Source organism: Solanum pennellii, chromosome 10, assembly GCF_001406875.1.
Source record: "Solanum pennellii chromosome 10, SPENNV200".
Lineage (NCBI taxonomy): Eukaryota > Viridiplantae > Streptophyta > Magnoliopsida > Solanales > Solanaceae > Solanum > Solanum pennellii.
The window spans coordinates 75089180-75109460 of record NC_028646.1 but is presented as its reverse complement, the minus strand read 5'-3'; the positions used below and the strand labels follow the sequence as shown (position 1 = coordinate 75109460).

Genomic DNA, 20281 nt, shown 5'->3' with positions numbered 1-20281 from the left:
CACCCCCACCCCCACTACCCCTTCCAATCCCAACACTTCCTCCATCACCTCCACCAACACCAACACAAGGAACTTGATACTTCAGATGATCCAATTGTTTAAACACAACATCCCCAGTTTTCAAAGGATTAAAACAGACCCTATTATCACAAAATCTGGCTGAAACACCAGAAAGATCACGACTTTGATTATGACTATGATAGTAACCCGTAAGAGGAGAACAACGAAGCTGAGACATCGCCACCATTTTCTACCAACCAACCTAATAAAATAAAAAAATATAATGTAATCGCTATATTATTCATCACATCAACAAACAAAGATTCAGATTCACTTAAAGATCAAGAAAGACTCTTTCTTTGACACAAATAATAATATCTATACATACACACAACAAAAAAAAAGATGCAACAATAAATCAAGAAAAGTAAAAGGGGTTACCTTTTATGAACAGATGTGTTCAGTGGCTGCACAGATGAACAAAAAGATGGCAGCAGCAGCAGCAGCAGCGGCTATACTAGGCTAAAGTGACTAAAATGGGGATCTGCATGAAAGTGGGAATCTTTATAACCTAAATAAAAATACAGGCGGCAGAGCCAATGTTAAAAGAAAAACAATAGGGGAATATGACAAATGGACGGTCTCCAAAATAAGCATATATTTTAAACTTGCACGCAGCAGCAAAACTAAGAACAAACAAACCAACCAACCAACCACCCTTGTGGTGTCGTGGTGCGATTGCCTCAACCGTAATTTATCTTGTCCTACGTAATTCAAATTTAAAATAGTATAAGTTATAATAATTAATATTTAAAAATATACATGAAAATTTTATTTAAATTTTGAAAATTGAAATATGACAGATAAATTGAAACGAATCTAGTTTGATTTATGGTAGGTGTTGGTATGACTGCACTCACTGGGCCTAAAATCAGTAAAATTTTAATGATGGAAAATGGTAAAAATGGTTGTTGGTTTGACCTTTTCAGTCATCAATCAGCACCTACTACAATATTGCTCAAAGTTGGTGGCTTTCAACTAATTATGCAAGTCATTTATTCTGAGATTAAGTTTTATTGAGTTTACTATTTAAAATATTTTATATTAGTGGAATTTTATTAGGATTTAGGTCTATCGTTGTTATTATTATTGTATTGGTGATAAATATAACAAGATGGAGTTGTTTGGATGATAAGTAATTCTACTTTTAATTTAAGATTGTGAATTCGAGTCACCAAGACAGAAAAAAATTAGAGCTCGTGAGAGGGGTTAACATTAGTTTAAATTTATATTCCATAATATTTATTTCTCTTCTAAATTTAGGCTGTATATTGATTGCAAAATATTTAATTAGTTTTTTTAATTTAATATTTATGAGACAAATATCAATCTCTTATTTTAGTTACTTATAAAAAATGTTATACTCTTCTATTTTTAATCAATGCAAAGAATTATCATTCACGCTCTCTTTAATTTTCTCACCGATTTGCTCAATAAGTACTCTACTACTCTACATCTTACTCTAATTATGCAATTAATATGTTCATGTCATTTCCCAGACAGGAGCATGATAAATAAAGTATTGATTAATTGATTTTGTGATTTATATATGATTTTTAATTTTATATCAAATATTTTAAAATACTTTTACATACGTAAAATATCTTAACCTAATATGTGAGATCAAGTCATTGTAGAATTATTTTCTCCTATTCAAGTTCCAAAAACGTAAAGAAATGTCATAAAAACTCATTTTATGTATCATACAAAACGAAACGGAGAATAGAATTATTTCAACTACTTGAAAGCAACATGTATAAAATACCAGCACATGCTGCCTTGTAGACCCGTCCAAACATTGATTGTAACATTTTTGGAGTTCAGTTCTAGGCTGATAACTATAATTTATTTCGAAATTAACTATTTTATTTTTAATATATGATAAAAATAATATTATAATTTTAAAATTGTTATTCTACAATTTTAATTCAACTTAAAATATAAAAATAAACTAATCTTAAAATTAAAATTAAAATAAATTATTTTTTATCCCTCGTATCGAAATCGTCGAAGTCAAAATTAAGGTTGTTTCAATATTTTTGTTCTTTTCTTGATTTATTTCACGTGGTATGATTGTAATCGAACTCAAATTACTAATGTAGAATGATGATACATGAACCCACAACATCAACATCACAAAAGATTTGTCTAAGCCACCAAAGCTATTCTATTTGGGATATTTTCTCTAGATAGTAGAATATTTGGAAAAAAATACCAAAGATATTCCACATATAATTTAAGCAGTTACAAAGAAAATATACAAAAATATAATAATAATAATAATATGCAAATAGGGTTCAAAAAATGAAATATAATGTAGAAAATTGGGCAACTTTCACATATAGCAAACAAAAAATTCATATTTGTATGCTATAGCAAACTTTGCATAATTGCGCTCCATAACAAACATAAAAACTGTATAATTCGCTATACATATACAAGTGTATAATTCGCTGGCCTAAATTGTATAATTCGCTGGCCTATTTCGCTGCAATTGTATAATTTGCTTTGCATACAGTTGAATCGAATTAAAATGTGTGTATATTGCATAATTATAAGTGTATAGCAAGAAGATATATGTTTTTCTCGCTTTATACAAAAACAGAAATACAATATATACACTTCTGTTGTATAAAGCTAGAGAAAATTGTATTTCACTGCAATTGTATAATTCGCAATTATATAATTCGTTGGCCTTTTTCTCTGCAATATTTGAAGTAAAATGTTTGTAAATTGTATAATTAAGTGTATAACACGAAGATATACATTTTTGCATGTGTATATACAATTTTCTCTCGCTTTATACAAACAGAAACAGAATTATACACTTCTGTGTATAAAGCGAGAGAGGCGAGCGAGAATGGAGAGTGTCGAGCGAGATTTTTGGGAGAGAGACGCTGGCAAATTTTAGCTAATGTTTGCTATGGAGCACAACTAAATCAAACCCTAGCTATTCCATTTAATTTAGGTTATTAGTTTGCTATTATATACAATTTTCCCTAGAAAATTTAACCCTAGAACCTCAAAATGAAAAATTTTGAACCTCTTAAATAATTAGACCAATCAACCAAAGACTATTACCTTATGAATACGATGTAAACTTTTGCTAAGAGGATTCAAGTGAATACCCTTCCACTCCCTAACCAGTGACCACATAAAAGTTACAATACTTCCTAAGAATTGGGGTGGCGGTATAGTGCTGAAATCTCAAGTTCGAATTATGATTATGGAGAAAATCCTATTGGGAGGCGCCACCCCCACAAAATAAGCACTACAATACTCTATTCGACTTTAGTCGGAACTCCAATGTAGAAACTGAAAACCAAATCGGAAACAAGAAGAAATGCCTATGGTTATACTCGAAAAATACTTATAAGCTTACAAACCACTAGCACAATTATGAGACAGTAATAGAATATTTCATACAGCAATTAATAAACACAAAAATAAATCCAATAGAAGAAGTTGATAACCACTGGCATGACCAAAAATTAATCCAAAGATCCAACTATAACCCACAAGATGTATTCTTTCTGTATATGATATATATATATATTCCCTTTCTTTCTGTTTCTTCTGCTGGAAAAATAAATAAAATCCACAAGCCAACCACAACGCCAACCGCGCAAGGAATGTCTTTCTCTTTCTCTATTCATATCTCGAGTTTAGGTAGCTACGCAGATATGAGATCAAGAAATGGAATGTCTGAACTTCTCAACGACCAGTCTTGGGACGTTTCAATCCACCACTATTGAAAGGAGAGACACTGCCACTTGGTCCGGGACTCTCTTCTCTGAGATTTGAATTTAGCATTGCAAGTTCATGCAATTGTTGTCTCTTTATATAATCCTGTGACTCGTCCTGTAAATCGTAGCAGTGTACTAAGTATGAGGCAGTAAAAATTATGTGAAAATATAAACTGGTTTATCTTTGTTTTCATTGAAATCTGCCTAAATAAATGTGAAAGAAAAAGATAAGACCAGACTAGAAGCCGCTACATGATTTTCAACATGTAGTAAACATAGAGACGAAGCTAAAGTTTCAAATACGTTTTCCATTAATTACTTTTGTGTACTATACGATAACTTGTAGTAGTGCCAGATGGAGGAATATTTTGATAGTTGTATCCTTTTTGTGTGGAACGGGATGATATCAAAGATATAAAAAGAATCATGGCAACTCAATTAGTAGCATAGCTCCTGAATGTGCTAAGCGATGGATTAAACAGGGATGCATACCACTGGCTTGAGCAACTCCTCTATAATTTCTTGTGCCCGTCTCAATCTAATATCCACGATATTGGCTGGTAATTCTGCCTCAATTAAAATGTGGAGTGGTTCATTCAGGTGCTCATATCCTGGTATCCCACGCAGGTTCTCCTCCTTGAGATTATCAAACATAAAAATACATTAGAACTCCAGACTCCAGAGATCAGCTCGCATAAATGCCTATTAATTAAGTTAATGAAATCTTCAAAAATAAATGTCTGATTTACAGGAATTCGAAGGAGCAAGTTGATATTGGCAGAGCTATAACTTTACAGTCAACTGCAGGGGCGTGAATCTAAGTTGGTACTAATTGGTCTATATAGATAAACTATTCCTACACAATTTTGGTCCATAACACAAATCAACGAAGTAGGTAGTTTGCCTCCCGTCGATAATCAAATAGAATGGTGAATTACATCATACCTACCCCTAATGACCTACTGACCTAGGCTACAAGTTTAGTATAATCCTTCTTATATAAAGATACTGGGAGAAGCAAGGCCAGAAAACTGTATAGATATTAATAAAAAAGGAAGATGAACATAGTTTGTCGAAGTTCTGCAGGTCAAGCATTAACTTGAATCACCTTATCTGATTAAGATGATGAAAACACATGACATGGTTTTGTTCTGAACTACTTATGAGAGAAAGTTGTACTCAATAAAAGCATCTCGGAGACTTGGCAACTCATACGTCTGAAAATTACATATGCAGCTAGAGCTAATCAATCAGACAATTCAACAGAACTGAGATAGAATAGAATACTAGCATTACCTGATCCGGGTCCTTTATTGACCCTCTTCCTCTAATATACACACGACATCCTGTAGTAGCTTCCACCTGTTTCAAGGAATTACCCCTAGGACCGAGAAGTCGCCCAACAAAATTGAACTGAAATCCACAGAGAAGTTAGTTCAGCAAGGGTTCATTGGCCCCAAATTAAACTATATAGCTCTGATAACCGGTGTGTGAAAACAATAAATAAACCCTTACATTTGGGTATGTTTCTAATGGAATTTCTAAGCGCAATATCCTTTTCACAGTGTATGAACTAGGACTTGCTGGTGCCCCGTGCCAGTCCATTGACATTCCAGGAGCTCCACTTAATCTCTGCCACAAATAAATAAACATAATAAGTGGGAGGAAAGCTAAAGAAACCAGTTAACACACGACATAAAGTGCTTGACACTCAAAGAGGCAAAAAGATAAAAAAATCTATAGATTAGAAATCAATTATCAAATGCATCACCAGTATGGGCAAACTGAAGATACACATAGTTACAAAGCTTAACTAGTGACAGATTGAATTGCATTGTATCTCACATGCCAATTGCCAAAACGATTTGCTCACTTTATATAGCAACTCAAACAGTTCTACAATCTCAAGTATCTACTTAACTCTGTCACCAATGAATTTCATGTTCTAATCTGCGGGCCACTATGCCTAAAGAAATGATAAAAACCAAATTTTTAGTGGGCCATTTCTGTAGTAATGATAAAAAAACCAAATTTTTAGCGGGCCATTTCTGTAGTGCAAAGGGTCCATCCATATTCTTTTAGGTTGTCAACATTCTAACATTTTAATCTGAACATTGACATCTAGATGGAGAAACTGATAACAGTACCACCACTGAAAGAACATAACTGTTCCAAAGCTGTACAGGAAACAGCAAAATTAGACATCCATTGTCAGCCATGTTACCTAACATTGGCCAAATTGTATGTCCCATAGACAATCATATTCACATCCTTGTGGATTCAGTATTACATGGACTGCAAGTCAAAAACTTCAGAGTCCCTTATATTCTTGTTTCAAACAATAACCATCTTCTGATGATATTGGATAAAAGTTGACATAGGAAGTAGTCACAAGAACCAAGAGAAGTCCCAAAATTGAACAAGACATTCCTCTCCTTTACGAATTTAAATGACACAGCTAGTTTGAACAATCATCATCTCAACATCTAAACCTTTACTATCCAACTTTTGCAGGCAAAGACAAACTAATCTCAGGTTCGGTAATTGTCAATGTTGGTTCCTGCTAACCCTGTCCAGACCTTCATTACGGACTCTTGGATATTAACATGCAATTGAAAAGGAGGAATTCCAGGATCCATTATTTGTACAAAGCAAAGAACCAGTTTCTGAACTTGGTACAGGGAAAGGAGTTGTCCTCTTGTCGTGCTGTGAGTAGAGCAATTATGACCACCATTATGCAATAAAGATACTAATGATCTGTGTTTAGTTCAACCAGTTGTTGATCTTACTAACTTTTTGCACTTTCTTGTGTACATACAATGACTACCTATTAGGTTTATTGAAATCCCTGTGAACCTTCATTAGTAACCTCTAAATATTTAAGATTTTTCATCATGACACAGAAGTCAGAACTCAGATGACCCAAACGAATCCAAATAGAAATACCAACAACGAAAACAAGAAAAGTTGATTGTTAAAAGTAATAACATGCATGTCTGTGCACATAATGTAACATCTCAAGAGGCTAACAGAAACTAGAAATTGAAATAGTTTCATCTGGGATATTTTCCAAGTTCATTACAAAGTCAGCGTAATTCAATGATTCATAAAATTCAGCGAAGACATTGATTTGCCCTCGAGTAGCTGAACTAGGGGAACTCAAAACTAGCTACTAGGAAAAAAAGACCACTATTTGAACATCAAGCTTGTGGACAAGTTGCTTCCCTTTCTTTGCTTTTACGCTGGCCTCTTCGACCTTTCTTAGGTTCACAAGAAATGTCATCAAAGCTCTCCATTAAAAGTGCATAAATGTGAAAGAATCAAGTTCATTAGTAAATACAAATTCTAAATGAATTCTAAATCAAGGCTATTTGTCATATATTCACCATTTTCATACAATAGAACTAACTCTGCTTGGTGATCTGAGCATTAGCTACACATGTAACGTGTTAACCATTTTGGTCCAAATTAATTTCCATTGTGCACAATATATTCACTTGATCTCTATTAAATTCTCACAGCAATTCCCACCAATAGTATGCATCAAAGTTAAATATATCTTGTATTAAATCGAGCAGCATTTATGCATTTCAGGAACCATTTAGAGCTCACTAGGCATTAGGCCACTAGCTGCTTCACTTGATATTATTAAGTCAGTGATAAGATCCTTCTCATCCGACATGCAGTGCTTTGGTAATCATTTACAGTCAGACAACAAGTTTGGTGGCTGCAGAGTTTACAACAACAACAAAATACCTAGTGTAATCCCACAAGCGGGTTTTGGGAGGGTGGTGTGTATGTAGAATCGTAGACCTTACCCCGTGAAGGTAGAGAGGTTGTTTCTAATCGGCCCTCAGCTTAGGTACAGGTGGCAACAGAGTTTCAATAATAAAACGCCTCAAGGATGATAAAAATCAGTAATGGTACGTTCATCTAGACCATCTTTATTGTGAGGCAATAGATATTGTGCAATAAGGATCTAAAAGAAATGTGGAGATTTGAAGTTCAAAACCCTAGCTAACACCAGGGGCGGAGCTACATGGTGGTCAGAGACCGAACCCCCTTCGCGAAAAAATTACATTGTATATATAAGGTTCAATTTCATTTAGGTATAGATATTATAAAATGAACCCCCTCAACATAGACTTGAAGCTTGGTTCAGCGGTCAAGGGATTCAAATGTTGCAAGAGGTCTCTAGTTTACCCACGTGCCACAACATCTTATAATGGATACAAATTCTTGTGAATTATTATAAAGAATAAGAAAGATAATAATTATTAGCTATTAAATTCCCATTTTCAAAATTACGTTCCCAGCATTAATAAAAGTAGACTCCCTCACTTATTTTTGTCTTCTTTACTTTATGCTTAACCATGGTAAAGTTTTTATTTATTTGAACATATCAAATTTGATTGTCGTAATATATTTGAACTGGTAATGTTTTTCTCCACATAATGTTCCCCATAACAATTAAGTTTTATAAAAATGAATTATGAGTCATAATTAAATTAAATTCTTTCCTGTTAAATTTATTAACTTCCTATTTGTTTAACTAATCAACTTTAACTACACGATTTCCTCGATTCAACAAAGCATTTTGGACAACGAAAACATAGATATGAACTCTTATTACTATTTAAAATACGTTAATATCATTTAGTGTTAGAACTAAGTTATGAAAGATAGGACAAATTGACGTCTCCCCAAATTTAACAATGGTTTCTGAAGACAAAATATTTACATAATGATTGAAGATTTTCAATGAAAAAGTTTGTGCTTTCATACATAGAATTAAAATTATGAAAATTTCATTTATGAAGAAACAAGTATAGTGTTCCTCCATGTTCTTAAGTGTTTTTTGGTCTTTTAAACGTGTTTCAAAATAAGTTATTTGTTAGAAAATCAAGAAGATATTTTTAAAATGCACAAAATATTTTAGAAGATCAAGAAGGTATTTAAAAATGCACAAAATATTTCTAAAAAACTTGCCGGTGCAGAACAAAAAATTAAAGAAATGTTAAAAGAGCCATGATAGGGCGAGTAGGAGTTAAGCTTAGTCTTTTCCTTAGTCGCCCCGACCTATTATTAAATTCCCTGGATGAATATTCTGCCTCCGCCACTGGCTAACACTCAGTGTGAATCTACCTGCTCCAACCTTGGTGGCAAATTTACTTGGTACCTGTGCTTTTCGGCTAGCAGGCTGCCAGGTGGATTAGTTGAGGTATGTGCAAGTTGACCCAAACACCACTATAATAAAAAGGAATAGATCTAAAGGAAATTTGTAATGACTGAAACAGTTGGGCTTGGCTCTACTGCTAGTCGAGTTGTGTGATCCTCCAAATCCTTCAGAGCAACTGAAGCGCTTTGGGGTAGTCACCAAGCATTTTTCCCTTCAATGTAACAATGGCAGTACCTCGAAACAAATTTAACTAGCTAAACATCAAATGCCTAATGGTAGAAGAAACAAGGTAGTTGTTCAAGTTCATATCTCCATGTCTTTAATGGTATGGATGGAAAGCTAAGAAACTAAGTTCTTGAAGGATTGGAGCTTAGTGCCTATCTGTTTAATAACAGCAACTTCCGTCAAAGTCATACAACTGTTGGGGAAACCATAGAAACCCAGCCACCTACTATACATTTTGCTAATCATTAGTTCTAGATTTGTACAGGTCAGATATTACTGGTGTTCCTCTTGTATATGTGTTCCTCTTGTATATGTGACAGAGAGAGAGTAAAGGGACGGTCCTGTTAATAGAAGAAATATAGAACATAGGCAAGTGGACAACTTGTCAGATATAAGATCACAATGCTAATTACCTCCTGCGCAAGTCCACTCCAGCCACCCAGTCCTGTTCCGCCAACATTTGACATAAGGTTTGGTGAAGTCATAGGGCTGGGACTTCTATGCCGAAACCTATCTAGCTCACCAAAACCTTGGTTTGGCATCATTCCTGAAACCCTCATGATCTCTGAAAATCGAAAAGTAGTCAAGGTAATTGATCACTAAATCAACATTGTAATAATAGAATGATACTATGAAAAAACATAGTTAATTACCCGTAAGATCTCTGAAAATTAGAATCTAGTTATGGTAATCAAGCATCAATAAAATAGCAGTTCAACGATAATGCACAACATAGTTTAACAATAAAACTTGTAGCATGATCATCAAAAGCTTGGGAATAAACCTAAAAAGTACCATGAGGTAAGAGAAATAAACATCTTATATTATCTGTTTTTTTGGATAATAAAAGATGACAATTTGAATTAACCTCACGAATTCTGAATTCTTGATAACTCAAGAGACATATCCACCAAAACTAAAACAGATCAAGTATGTTAACATGAAGAACATGCATTTAATATTTCGCATTTAAACGAGTTTGAAACTTTCCAGACTGGCCAGATATTCTTTTGTTATTTTAATGACAAGGGAAACCCGCAGCCGCTACCCTTTGGGTGAGCACAAGGGTAGACACCCACTCCTATGCAACAGCTCGTAGATCACACCGGAGAGGTAACCTGCACTAGGCAAGCCTGGTGGATGAGCTCGACCTAGAAGGAAAACCCATTGCCTTCGCTGGCAATGGGTTTCGAACTTCAGACCTACAACATGAAAGTAGTACCAAAGCCCAAACCACTGGACCACCCCGAAGGGTCGACTGGTCAGATATTCTTTCAAGCAAAAATCAGCAAAAAAATGTCCACTCTCAAGCAGGTTATTCCCTAGACCACTGTTTGATCAAATAAATCATATTTTTCTTATTTTAGTTATTAGATTTCCCAAAAGTAGTAACTAAACTGTCAAAGTTAGAAATCCCCTTGGAAAGTTTTTTCCCATGTCCTTGCAAATCCTTCTGAAGATAAATAATAGCACAAAATTTCATGGACATAAGTTGGCCATGTTGAGTAAACTGTATAACATTTGAAAAGATGCCACTTCCTTGAGAAAAAGTCGATCTTCTGCACGTATCATTTCCTTCTGCCGTTTGCATGATTTAGCAAATTAGAGCCTTGTGTATGAACATTAAGGTGCAAAAGAACCTTCTTAAACAAGGAGTAAAATGCCTCCCAAGTGCCTCATTAATTTTCTTTCGATTAGCTAACCAAATCTATTACAACAACAGAATAATTATACATGAAGATTAATTACATATACAGAGGATCCAAAAAGGGGTTAAAATCTAAAAAAGATAAATTTCTTTTATTGGATCACATTCACAACCCTGTCACAGTGAGAAGTTGGACAACAACAACAACATACGCAGTGAAACCCCACAACTAGGGTCTGAGGAGGCTAGAGTGTACACAGACCTTACCCTACCTCAACAAATCAAAGTACTTAAGAAAAGTTGAACAAGAACAGATAAAGTGAAACAAATGGTGGTCTATGAAGGTAAAAACCAATCAAGCCAGATCTAACTAGTCATCTTTTAATCACAACAAATCAGAACCAATGCAGCAAAACCTCTGAACCCCACCTCTTAAAAAGTGCAGATTTACCACAACAAATCAGAACCAATGCAGCAAAACCTCTAAACCCTCACCCCATAGAAAACTGCAGATTTCCCACAAGAAATCAAAAACCAATGCAGCAAAACCTCTGAACCCCACCTCATAAAAAATGCAGATTTACCACAACAAATCAGAACCAATGCAGCAAAACCTCTAAGCCCTCACCCCCACCTCATAAAAACTACAGATTTACCACAAGAATGTGCTACATATATCAACTAGACGAAAAAAGAAGTTACCTTGATTCAAGAGTGTGCTACATATAGGAAGAACTTGCATGAAAGGACCAATCTTTTGATGCTCCGACAACAACTCAGATAAATACTGATTACTGAAAAAGAACACACATAACAATCACAACCCCACATAGCAAAATTCAAGAAAATGCAGAATTCACCAAGATTAAACAAAAAAAAGAAGATACCTTTCAACATCTGGATTAGTTCTAATCTGAGGAGATGCAGCTCTTGAAGGTGAAAAGTTATGATTATATAAACCTGACATAGCTTTATTTTTCCTTAGAAAAGAGTCAAATGAAATGGGGTTCCCTGTATATAGCGGCACAAGACAGAAAAAGAAAAAGAAGGGAGTAGACAGAAGTGTCAAAAAGTCTGAAAATTGGTAGAAAGGCAGCAAAATCTTCTCTTTTTCTCAGACTTGACTGCCAGCATCACTATTTGGTGGCTGCATAAATAATTAATAAATTGAAATAAATATACACTATCTACCAACAAAGTACTATATTTTATATGTAAATAAAAGATACTAAGTATATACATAAATGTAATTTGCATAGATAGAGATATTAGAATTGCGGTAAAGTGATAAATATTATGTCTTAAATTCAAGTATTATGAACTATGTAATTGCTTTTATGAGTAAATTTTTTGCCTCCGATATGAAACTTTCGGATACAAGTTAAATTTAATCGGATCATGCATGCAAAATAATAATAATAACTAATCATTTTGTACGTAAGATAAAGATGAGATATGTTAAGATTATAGTTTGAATAAAATTTATTACTACTTAATAAACGTAAAATTTGCTCACGATAAATTTAAATCATCAACTAAACGACAGTACAAAATTTATCTCAAACTTAAATTATGAAATATCTCATATTATCACATTCAAATTAAAGTTGTGTTATCCCTTCTCTTAAACGTGAATTAGTCTGAGAATTACAATCTCAAAAATTTAATTTCAGAATAAAATATTGTATGATAGATAAAATAACTTAATAAAAACAACAATCATATACCTGAATATGAATATTACTCTCTCTGTTTCATATTAGTTGATTACTTTTTTTGGCACGTATTAAAAATCATAAATAAAAAGACAATTTACTAATTCACCCATAAAAATTTTCTTGAAAATTTTATAAATAAATGTGAACACTTTAAAAAAAAAAAATTGTACGAGTAATTTAGAAAAAATTTAATTAATATTTTCCTAATTTAGTAAGTTAAACAACTAATATGAGATATTATTTTTAGAAAAATGATCAATTAATTATTTTTAGAAAAATGATCAATTAATTTAGGATATAGGGAGTAATTAGGTTCAAAATTATTTTATTCTACTATTTATTTTTAAAAAAAAATAAAATTAATCATCTGCCGTATAATTCCCACCCCCACCAACCAAATGAGCCCTAATTGTATAGTATATGAATTGGACTATTGTCACCTAAGAATCCGCTGTCATGTGTGGTGTGAATTAAAGAAAATCATTACCAAAATTTAATTTTTAAAATAAGAAATGGAGAAAAGTAGATTCAATTATTGTATATGAAAAAAAGCTAACATTTTTTTTTTACTCCTTTATGATACGAGGTAGATAATATCGAGGTGGGATTTGTCCCCCCCCTTTTTTTTTAGGGTTAAAATAATAAATTCTTTCATATTTAATTTACACCTTTTTTTCATAAAAAAAAAGTTTATATGAATAATTTACTATGATATTTATATTATTAATTGATGTTATAATTATTTTTTTCCTTAATAAGTTAAAAACAAAGTAATATGTATCTTAAAATTTACTTGTCTTTTCTTTTATTTTGTTACACAAAAGAATCTTCTCTCCTTTTATGATAATTTAATAATTTAAACTCTTTAAGTAACACATACAAAATTATAAAATTAAATAATCTTTTTGATACATTTTATGTTATATTGATTTAAATAAAATATTTTTTTTAAGTTATATGTCAAATTATAATCAAATAAATAAATTAAAACGAAGAAATGTGAATAATGATACAATTAGCTTGCATAGCGCAGTTGGAGGAATGGACAGAGAGTGTGGCCGACACTTTCATTAGATGTATTATAAATGATTATACATTTTTTTTATATTATAAATACAAATGTTATTCTAAATTTTAATTATATGATTTAATATTTGGAAGTATCTGAACTTTAATCAACTGTAGTGCTTTGTACATATATTTCATATTAATAAATAAAATATATATCATATATTATTATAAGTGGAAACAAAAAAGTTGAAAGTTGAAATATCAAAATAATTCTATATAGTTGAGTTACTACAATAATACTATTATATTATTATTATTGATTATTATTATAATTATTATTAAATAGTTATTTAAGTTTCATAATAAATTTTTTTTTACATACCACTAAAATGTAGTATATCTTTTGTCATTATCATTGAGTTGCATTAACAATTTTTCTTCTAATTGCTGAATTTTGAGCACTTAAAATAATTACCGTTTTAAATTAGAAAAACTTAAACATTAGAGCATGTGAAGAGAGAGGTTAGAGCATATGGAGAGATTCATACAATATCAATATTTAATTGAAGAGAATACATGGTTAGATGTCACAAATTATTATTTTTCAATTCTTAGTAACTTTAATTGCTAAACCAATTTCTCTCTTTATATATTGAATAGAAAATATTAGTCCATTACACTTTATATTTTTACATCTTATAATTCTTATGTAATCTTTTATTCATTGGTCATTTTTTTTCTTATTGATATATTGCTTTGTGTAATTAACTTCTTTCATTTTGTATGAAAATATAGTGTTAGATATTTGACAATCTTGACAATCATATAATTGAAGTAGTAATCTTTTTTTTATCAATAAATATAATGTATCCCACATGATTAAAAGTAAAATTTTTTATCAATACAATCAGAAATTTTTCAGATTCTATTGATCTTTACAAGTTGCAACCTTAGTTGAATGTTTTACCAAAAACATCATTTTTACCCTTTAAATATTGTATAATGCATTAATTATTCTAAATTAATTATATCATTTGAAATTAAATAACATAGGATATGCGTTCAACTACGTGTTCGAATATATATATATAAAACATATATTGGGTAACATTATATTTTTCTTTTGCATGTGTGATGCATCCATTTACTATCTAAATTTCACCTTTTCATTGTTCATTTAAGAAAATTTTTGCAGTAGGATTTGAACTATGATAATATGCGTCTAACCCACACATCAAGCGTTATTAAGCGTTATTGTTACCATACTTGTTCTATTAGGAACATACTAAGGATTTCAGTACAGAGAAATTCCAGTCTGTTTACAAGTAGAGAGTCGATGAATACTAGTGAATATTCCACAAAAGTTTAAACAGAAACCAACAACTGCACCAGATTCAACAAAGAAGCATTTCACAAATGTCTCATTGTTATAAAGCTCATAGGCTATGGAAAACCAGCAACAGGAGAAGGAAGAAAAACGATATCGAAGTATTTTGCACATGATCTCGAGCCTCAAAAGACCATTTTATTCCCAAACGCAGGTTTCCTGCAATGCCACCAGGCGATGTACAGTATCAGTACAAGTTTGATGCACATGAATAAATCATAACACAAAGTTGCAATGTTCAGTCATGCCAAATATTTTGTAACTTAAATAGGAAAAGAGCCACCTCCAATTCTAGCATAACGATGGAATCCATGGGATTCCAAAAATACACAAGCATCACAATGAACTTGAAGAATCACAATGAGTAGAAGTCAAATTAACAAGGTCACACGCATCTACAGACTACAAGCTTATAAAATCTCTCCCAATCAGAGTCAAGTGTCAACTTCGCATTTTATGATGCCTAGAAATAAAACAAATAACTAAAGAAGAGTTTGTCTTTGATAGTGTTTTTTTTTTGGTGTGTGTTATGGATAACATACTTTATTCCCAAAGAGTGTGGTCTAGGGAGGGTAGAGTGTACGCAGACCTTACCTCATTGTTTCTAATAGACCCTTGGCTCAAAACAAAAACAAACTCGAAAAGACGTGATGGAAGTACAAGAGATAATAGGCAACCAAATACTACAATTGAACTACACAAAACAACAAATATCAACAAAAATCAAAGAACAAGGAACCACAACCATAGCTCGGACTACTAGTAAAGGCACCAAGACAATGCACTCCTACCTACTAGCATGGACACACTCTTACCTACTAACCTTCTACCCAAATTCGCATCCTCCATGCCTTGCTATCTAAGGTCATCTCCTCCATAAGTCACAACTTGCCATGTCCTTGTCTTCCCAATACTTCTTCAGTCTACCTCTACCTCTACCTCTACCTCTACCTCTTCTGAATCCATCCATAGCAAACCTCTCACACCTCCGCAGAGGAGATCTTGCATCTCTTCATCACATGCCCTAACCATCTCAATCTAGCTTCCCGCATCTTGTCTTCCACCGAAGTCACTCCACCTTGTCTCGGATATCCTCATTTCCAATCCTATTTCTCCTACTAAACCCACACATCCATCGTAAAATTCTCATCTTCGCCACCTTCATCTCCTGGATGTGAGAGATTGACTGGCAACACTCCACCACATACAACATAGCTAGTCTAACCACCACTTTGTAAAACATTAGAATTTAGTTTGTGAGACAATTATTAAAGGGGTTCATGCTCATATATTTTGGTGATGGGACAAGGAAGTCGAGACTTTAAAAGTCAATACACACAACTATCTGCTCATTGCCTTTACAAAGAGCTCATCATCAGTTCAATGCCGATGAAGCTCATAGTACTTGGAAGAAAATTCTGAAATCGATGAAGCGACTTGAAATAAAACAGAGCTTAAAAAAAACATGGTCCAAAAAATAATGGGGAAGTATCTAACAATTAACATGACCTAAACCACATAAACATCTTGCTCTTTAAGTTTTGAATAACGTAATCTAAAGAGTGATTAAGTGATACTTGAGACCCCTCCAGTCTATGTTCAACGGAATGGGAAATTTGTCTATAAGCTGGTATTTGCCTGAACTGCAAGGTCTACAATCTTGATACCATTCTTGAAAAATAGAAGTACACAAAGTGAGAGTTAGTAAGACTATGAAAGAATACATTCTAACAGTGTGATTGCACGATAAATCATAGACAATAATATGATTCAGTATGAAGGCACACTAACTACGAGATTTCTTCAGAAAGCCGGAGTTTACAAGGAACTGAACTTACAAGAGTTGACAAAGACAATTGCATCTGACTATTTTTATTTTGGTTAAAACACCTTATTTGTTAACTGATCACCAACATATGAGATCTCCAAATTTCATAGACTCATTTTCGGAATGACTCACCATTTAATCGCTAAATTTTCAGAATCCTTGGAAACCCTAAAAAAGAAACAAGTACCATCACTCTTATTAACACTTGCGTAACAAAAAACTTCTGATAGCTCGATATAACCCCAAATGAATCATGGCATTGTAAGTGCCACATCCATCCCTATCATCAATATTGACCAACGAATAGATGTTAATTGAACATAACTGGGTTTATCGCAATTAAAAACTGCGCTATATGGTCCCATCCAGACTGTCAGTGGCCAGTAAATTGCTCCCATATCTCACCATTATGATATAACTCCTCCAAAGTTCCATTCTCCCATTTTTCAAACAAATTTTTCTAAGACTAAGATCCATAGCATACTGCAGGTGCAGAACAAGATTTATTAATTATAGTCGATATTACTTCATAAAAGTTAGCATGTGTGTTAGTGTTTCTTTTTTTTTCAATTGCTACTCTTTAGGATCATCTGTCTATAGCTTCTTTAGCCTCATTTTGAGAAGCAATAATCAGTAAGTTCATTTACGAAATTTAAAATTATCACTTTTGAAGAAAATCCATTTTCTGTCCGCTTTTCAAGCTCAAAATCTTGTTCTACACGTTTAATATGCTATGCATCTCAGTTATGTTAGTGAAATTTAATTAGAAAAATGGGAGAATGAAAGCTTGGAGAAGCCTTACGCCAGTTTTAATGGCAAGATATTGGAGGATTAGGCCATTTTCTAGCCACTGCCAGTGGGACAGGAGGGTTTTAAAGGAGGGGGGTGTATATTAAAAACTGCAATATATAGCTCTGTTATGAATTTAACGCTCGCTAGAAGGGATAGTCCAGATGGAGCTATATATCGCAGTTTTTAACTCCGATAAACCCGGTTATGTCCAGTAAAGTTTCGACTTCCCATTTTTGTGATTTAATTAGTTTTTGTTTATTTTAGTTCCGAACTCTTGGAGACAGCCTAGAATCTAAACTGTTTTTGAATGAATATCACTAAACATATAACAAACAGTATCATCACCATAGTGCTAGTGAGAAATAAGCATTTCATCCTCCAAATCCACCACCCAACAAATCTGTCTTTTTCATTCATTAAAGGTACAGTCAAAACATTCATTGCTTAGGTTAAAACACATGGAGAGGGTGTCAGCCATATAGATTCTTTAAACCAGCTCTGGGGCATCCTTGACAATAGACCATAAGAAAGTAAAAAGACAAAGTACAGTTCAGGAAACCCATCATTGCTAAATGCCAAGTTATAGACTTAAAGAACAGATCATTCTTATAGCTGATATATCTAATGGATTATGAGTGAATCAGTAGTCATATGGGAATAGAATTCACGATTGACCTAAACATTGTTTCTCCTCATAACGTGGAAACTATTGTTTCTCAAACTGAGGCTAAAAAAGCACTACTCTAAAGTTGAAACTTCTAAACCACAGTGGAAATAAAGTGAAGCTTCTTTAATGCTACATTGTTGAAGTGCAAAACTGATTGATTAGATGCAAGATATACTTGCTTGGACACCAGCCACACTGACCTTCAAATACTTTTCTTATACTCCATCAATATTTGAAAGCCACCGCCTTTTCTTAACAGAACATAACTTCGTAACGGTTTTTTAGTTGATAATAGCAATAGCGGAAATAGTTCTTCATTTGAGTAATGACCTCATCTAAACAAGAATCCCTAGTGAGATAAAAATAGAAAAGCTTTCACTCACTTTACAGACAATTCTAATTGCCATTTTCGATGGACCGAGTAATTAATATTTTTTTTTTCAGTTGTGCATAGTTTAATTTTCCTCTAGGACCCTGAAAACTTTGATACTACTGAATACAAAAGTTAGCCACGACATTCACAATGAAAATGCATCAGAATGTGAAAGCATGTCTCAGCCATTCTTTATGTATTTTATATATCAATACAACAGCGTCTTATTTTACCCTAAGCTCAGTGATCATAGATACAACTCTTCTTTTAAAGAAATGAAAATTATGGATTCCACTCTTATAAAAGTTGCTTATTTACGTTATGATAATTAGTCATTGAAGTTATTAGCAATCAGTTGTCTGATAAACCAAAACATTTCAAGAGTAACATGACTGTCTACCACTTTACCATGACACAAACTGGACGCCCATAGCAACAGCTGGATCGCAAAGCTCAATTGGCCAAAGATAAAGCACAATTAAGGAAAAGTTATTGGTATTATTTTCCCCCAGCAACTTCCATGTTTCCTTACCTTTTCTTTTTTTTAAAAAGGTTGGAGGAATGGCAGGTCTATTTAAAAGGATACAAGGGCATGATCTAATGATCAATGAAATGAGATGACGACTACAAGAGATAAGGTTAAAATCCTACCAAGACAGAAACTGCTAGGTGATTGATTTTTCCCCCATCCTCACAGATTTACCGGGTACATCTGATGAGGTTAGCCGGTAAACAATCGAAATGCAGCATGAGCTAATAGGGACAACACTGTTTAGAACGAAAAGAATAATTAAAGCTTGATTTTTCAACTCTTAGATTGGATAAGTATACAAGCTCATATTCAAGCTCAAGCACGAAATTTCATCAACAAAGGTCACCCATTATTAGAATTTAATCCAAATTAAGCAAATTTGACAACAATTAACAGAACAGACTAGTAACCCTAAATCCTAATTTTCCAGCAGACGAGAATAAATCTCCCTCATTAGCATAAAAAACAAAATGATAATATTAAAAGGGCAGCTGATTAAATTACCATACAACGACTAAGACGAAGAAGAAGAAGGAGAAGCAAGCATCTCCATCATTTTCTTGTCCCTCCTTTCCATTGCTACATCCCACATGTCATTCCCAATGTGCTTCGGCTGCAAACAATAACCCAAGAAAACGAATTGGGTGTCAAAATCTACCGGAAAAAGAATGGTAGCAAATACCCAAAAGGGAAAAAGATCAAATCTTGGATCTGGGTAAAAAGGGGATTACCCTGCCATGAGCAGCTTTGTGGATGAAATACTGAGCATTACCCATTACGCAAAGAAAACCAGCTATGATTCCTAGTGGAAGAACAGCTTCTAACCACCTCAAACTCATCTTCCTTCGTTCCTTTTTTCTTCTCTCTCTCTCGTTGTTTTACCCTTTATACAGATTTGATTGATTTGCAGAAGCCAATTCTCCAGAAAATGGATACTGCCATTCCCTTTTTGTTCAACAATCCTCTAAACTCTCACTAGTAAAACTGGGCCATAACTTGGTCCAGGCCCATTTTGTATCTGCTTGATAGGCCTAGCCTGGCCTCTCTTTAATTAATGAAAAAAGAGGAGTTTTTCGTAACTAACCACTATGATAAACTTAATTATGTTTTATAGT

General features: G+C 33.2%; 3 protein-coding genes across 4 annotated transcripts in view; all 3 read right to left on the bottom strand.

Annotated features, from left to right (window-relative positions):
* LOC107002392 (protein RETICULATA-RELATED 3, chloroplastic-like) overlaps positions 1–688 on the bottom strand; it is a 2190-nt gene extending 1502 nt beyond the window's left edge. Inside the window, exons 1-2 of the mRNA XM_015200401.2 lie at positions 442–688; positions 16–262 (exon numbers count right to left, since the gene is read on the bottom strand). Coding sequence (XP_015055887.1) covers positions 16–247 — 232 coding nt within the window. The 5' untranslated portion in view covers positions 248–262; positions 442–688. The remainder of the gene's footprint in view (positions 1–15; positions 263–441) is intronic.
* A 2725-nt stretch (positions 689–3413) lies between these two features.
* Positions 3414–11995, bottom strand: LOC107032122 (KH domain-containing protein At3g08620). Its single transcript, XM_015233699.2, has 7 exons — positions 11746–11995; positions 11561–11652; positions 9624–9775; positions 5322–5438; positions 5103–5219; positions 4299–4442; positions 3414–3921 (listed from the first exon to the last, which is right to left on the bottom strand). The coding sequence occupies exons 1-7, from the start codon at positions 11823–11825 to the stop codon at positions 3775–3777; spliced, it is 849 nt and encodes a 282-aa protein (XP_015089185.1). The 5' UTR covers positions 11826–11995; the 3' UTR covers positions 3414–3774.
* Positions 11996–14828: 2833 nt separating this feature from the next.
* On the bottom strand, positions 14829–20103 carry LOC107031836 (NADH dehydrogenase [ubiquinone] 1 alpha subcomplex subunit 1). Of its 2 annotated transcripts, none has more exons than XM_015233323.2 (3): positions 19898–20103; positions 19676–19779; positions 14829–15133 (listed from the first exon to the last, which is right to left on the bottom strand). In XM_015233323.2, exons 1-2 carry the CDS (start codon positions 20003–20005, stop codon positions 19681–19683), a joined length of 207 nt encoding a protein of 68 aa, XP_015088809.1. In that variant the 5' UTR covers positions 20006–20103; the 3' UTR covers positions 14829–15133; positions 19676–19680. The 2 variants fall into 2 exon arrangements, with proteins under 2 accessions (XP_015088809.1, XP_015088808.1); XM_015233322.1 differs by having other exon boundaries at positions 19671–19779; positions 19898–20101.
* Between the last annotated feature and the right edge of the window lie 178 nt (positions 20104–20281).

Bases quoted from the DNA above. Each gene is read 5' to 3' on its own strand.
- LOC107032122 (XM_015233699.2), bottom strand. From the start codon at position 11,825: ATGTCAGGTTTATATAATCATAACTTTTCACCTTCAAGAGCTGCATCT. The intron at 5,220-5,321 runs GTAAGGGTTTAT...TGTGGATTTCAG, and splicing joins CATTAGAAACATACCCAAAT to TTCAATTTTGTTGGGCGACT. The intron at 3,922-4,298 runs GTATGCATCCCT...TACGATTTACAG, and splicing joins AGGAGTTGCTCAAGCCAGTG to GACGAGTCACAGGATTATAT.
- LOC107031836 (XM_015233323.2), bottom strand. From the start codon at position 20,005: ATGAGTTTGAGGTGGTTAGAAGCTGTTCTTCCACTAGGAATCATAGCT. The intron at 19,780-19,897 runs GTAATCCCCTTT...TATTGTTTGCAG, and splicing joins ACAAAGCTGCTCATGGCAGG to CCGAAGCACATTGGGAATGA.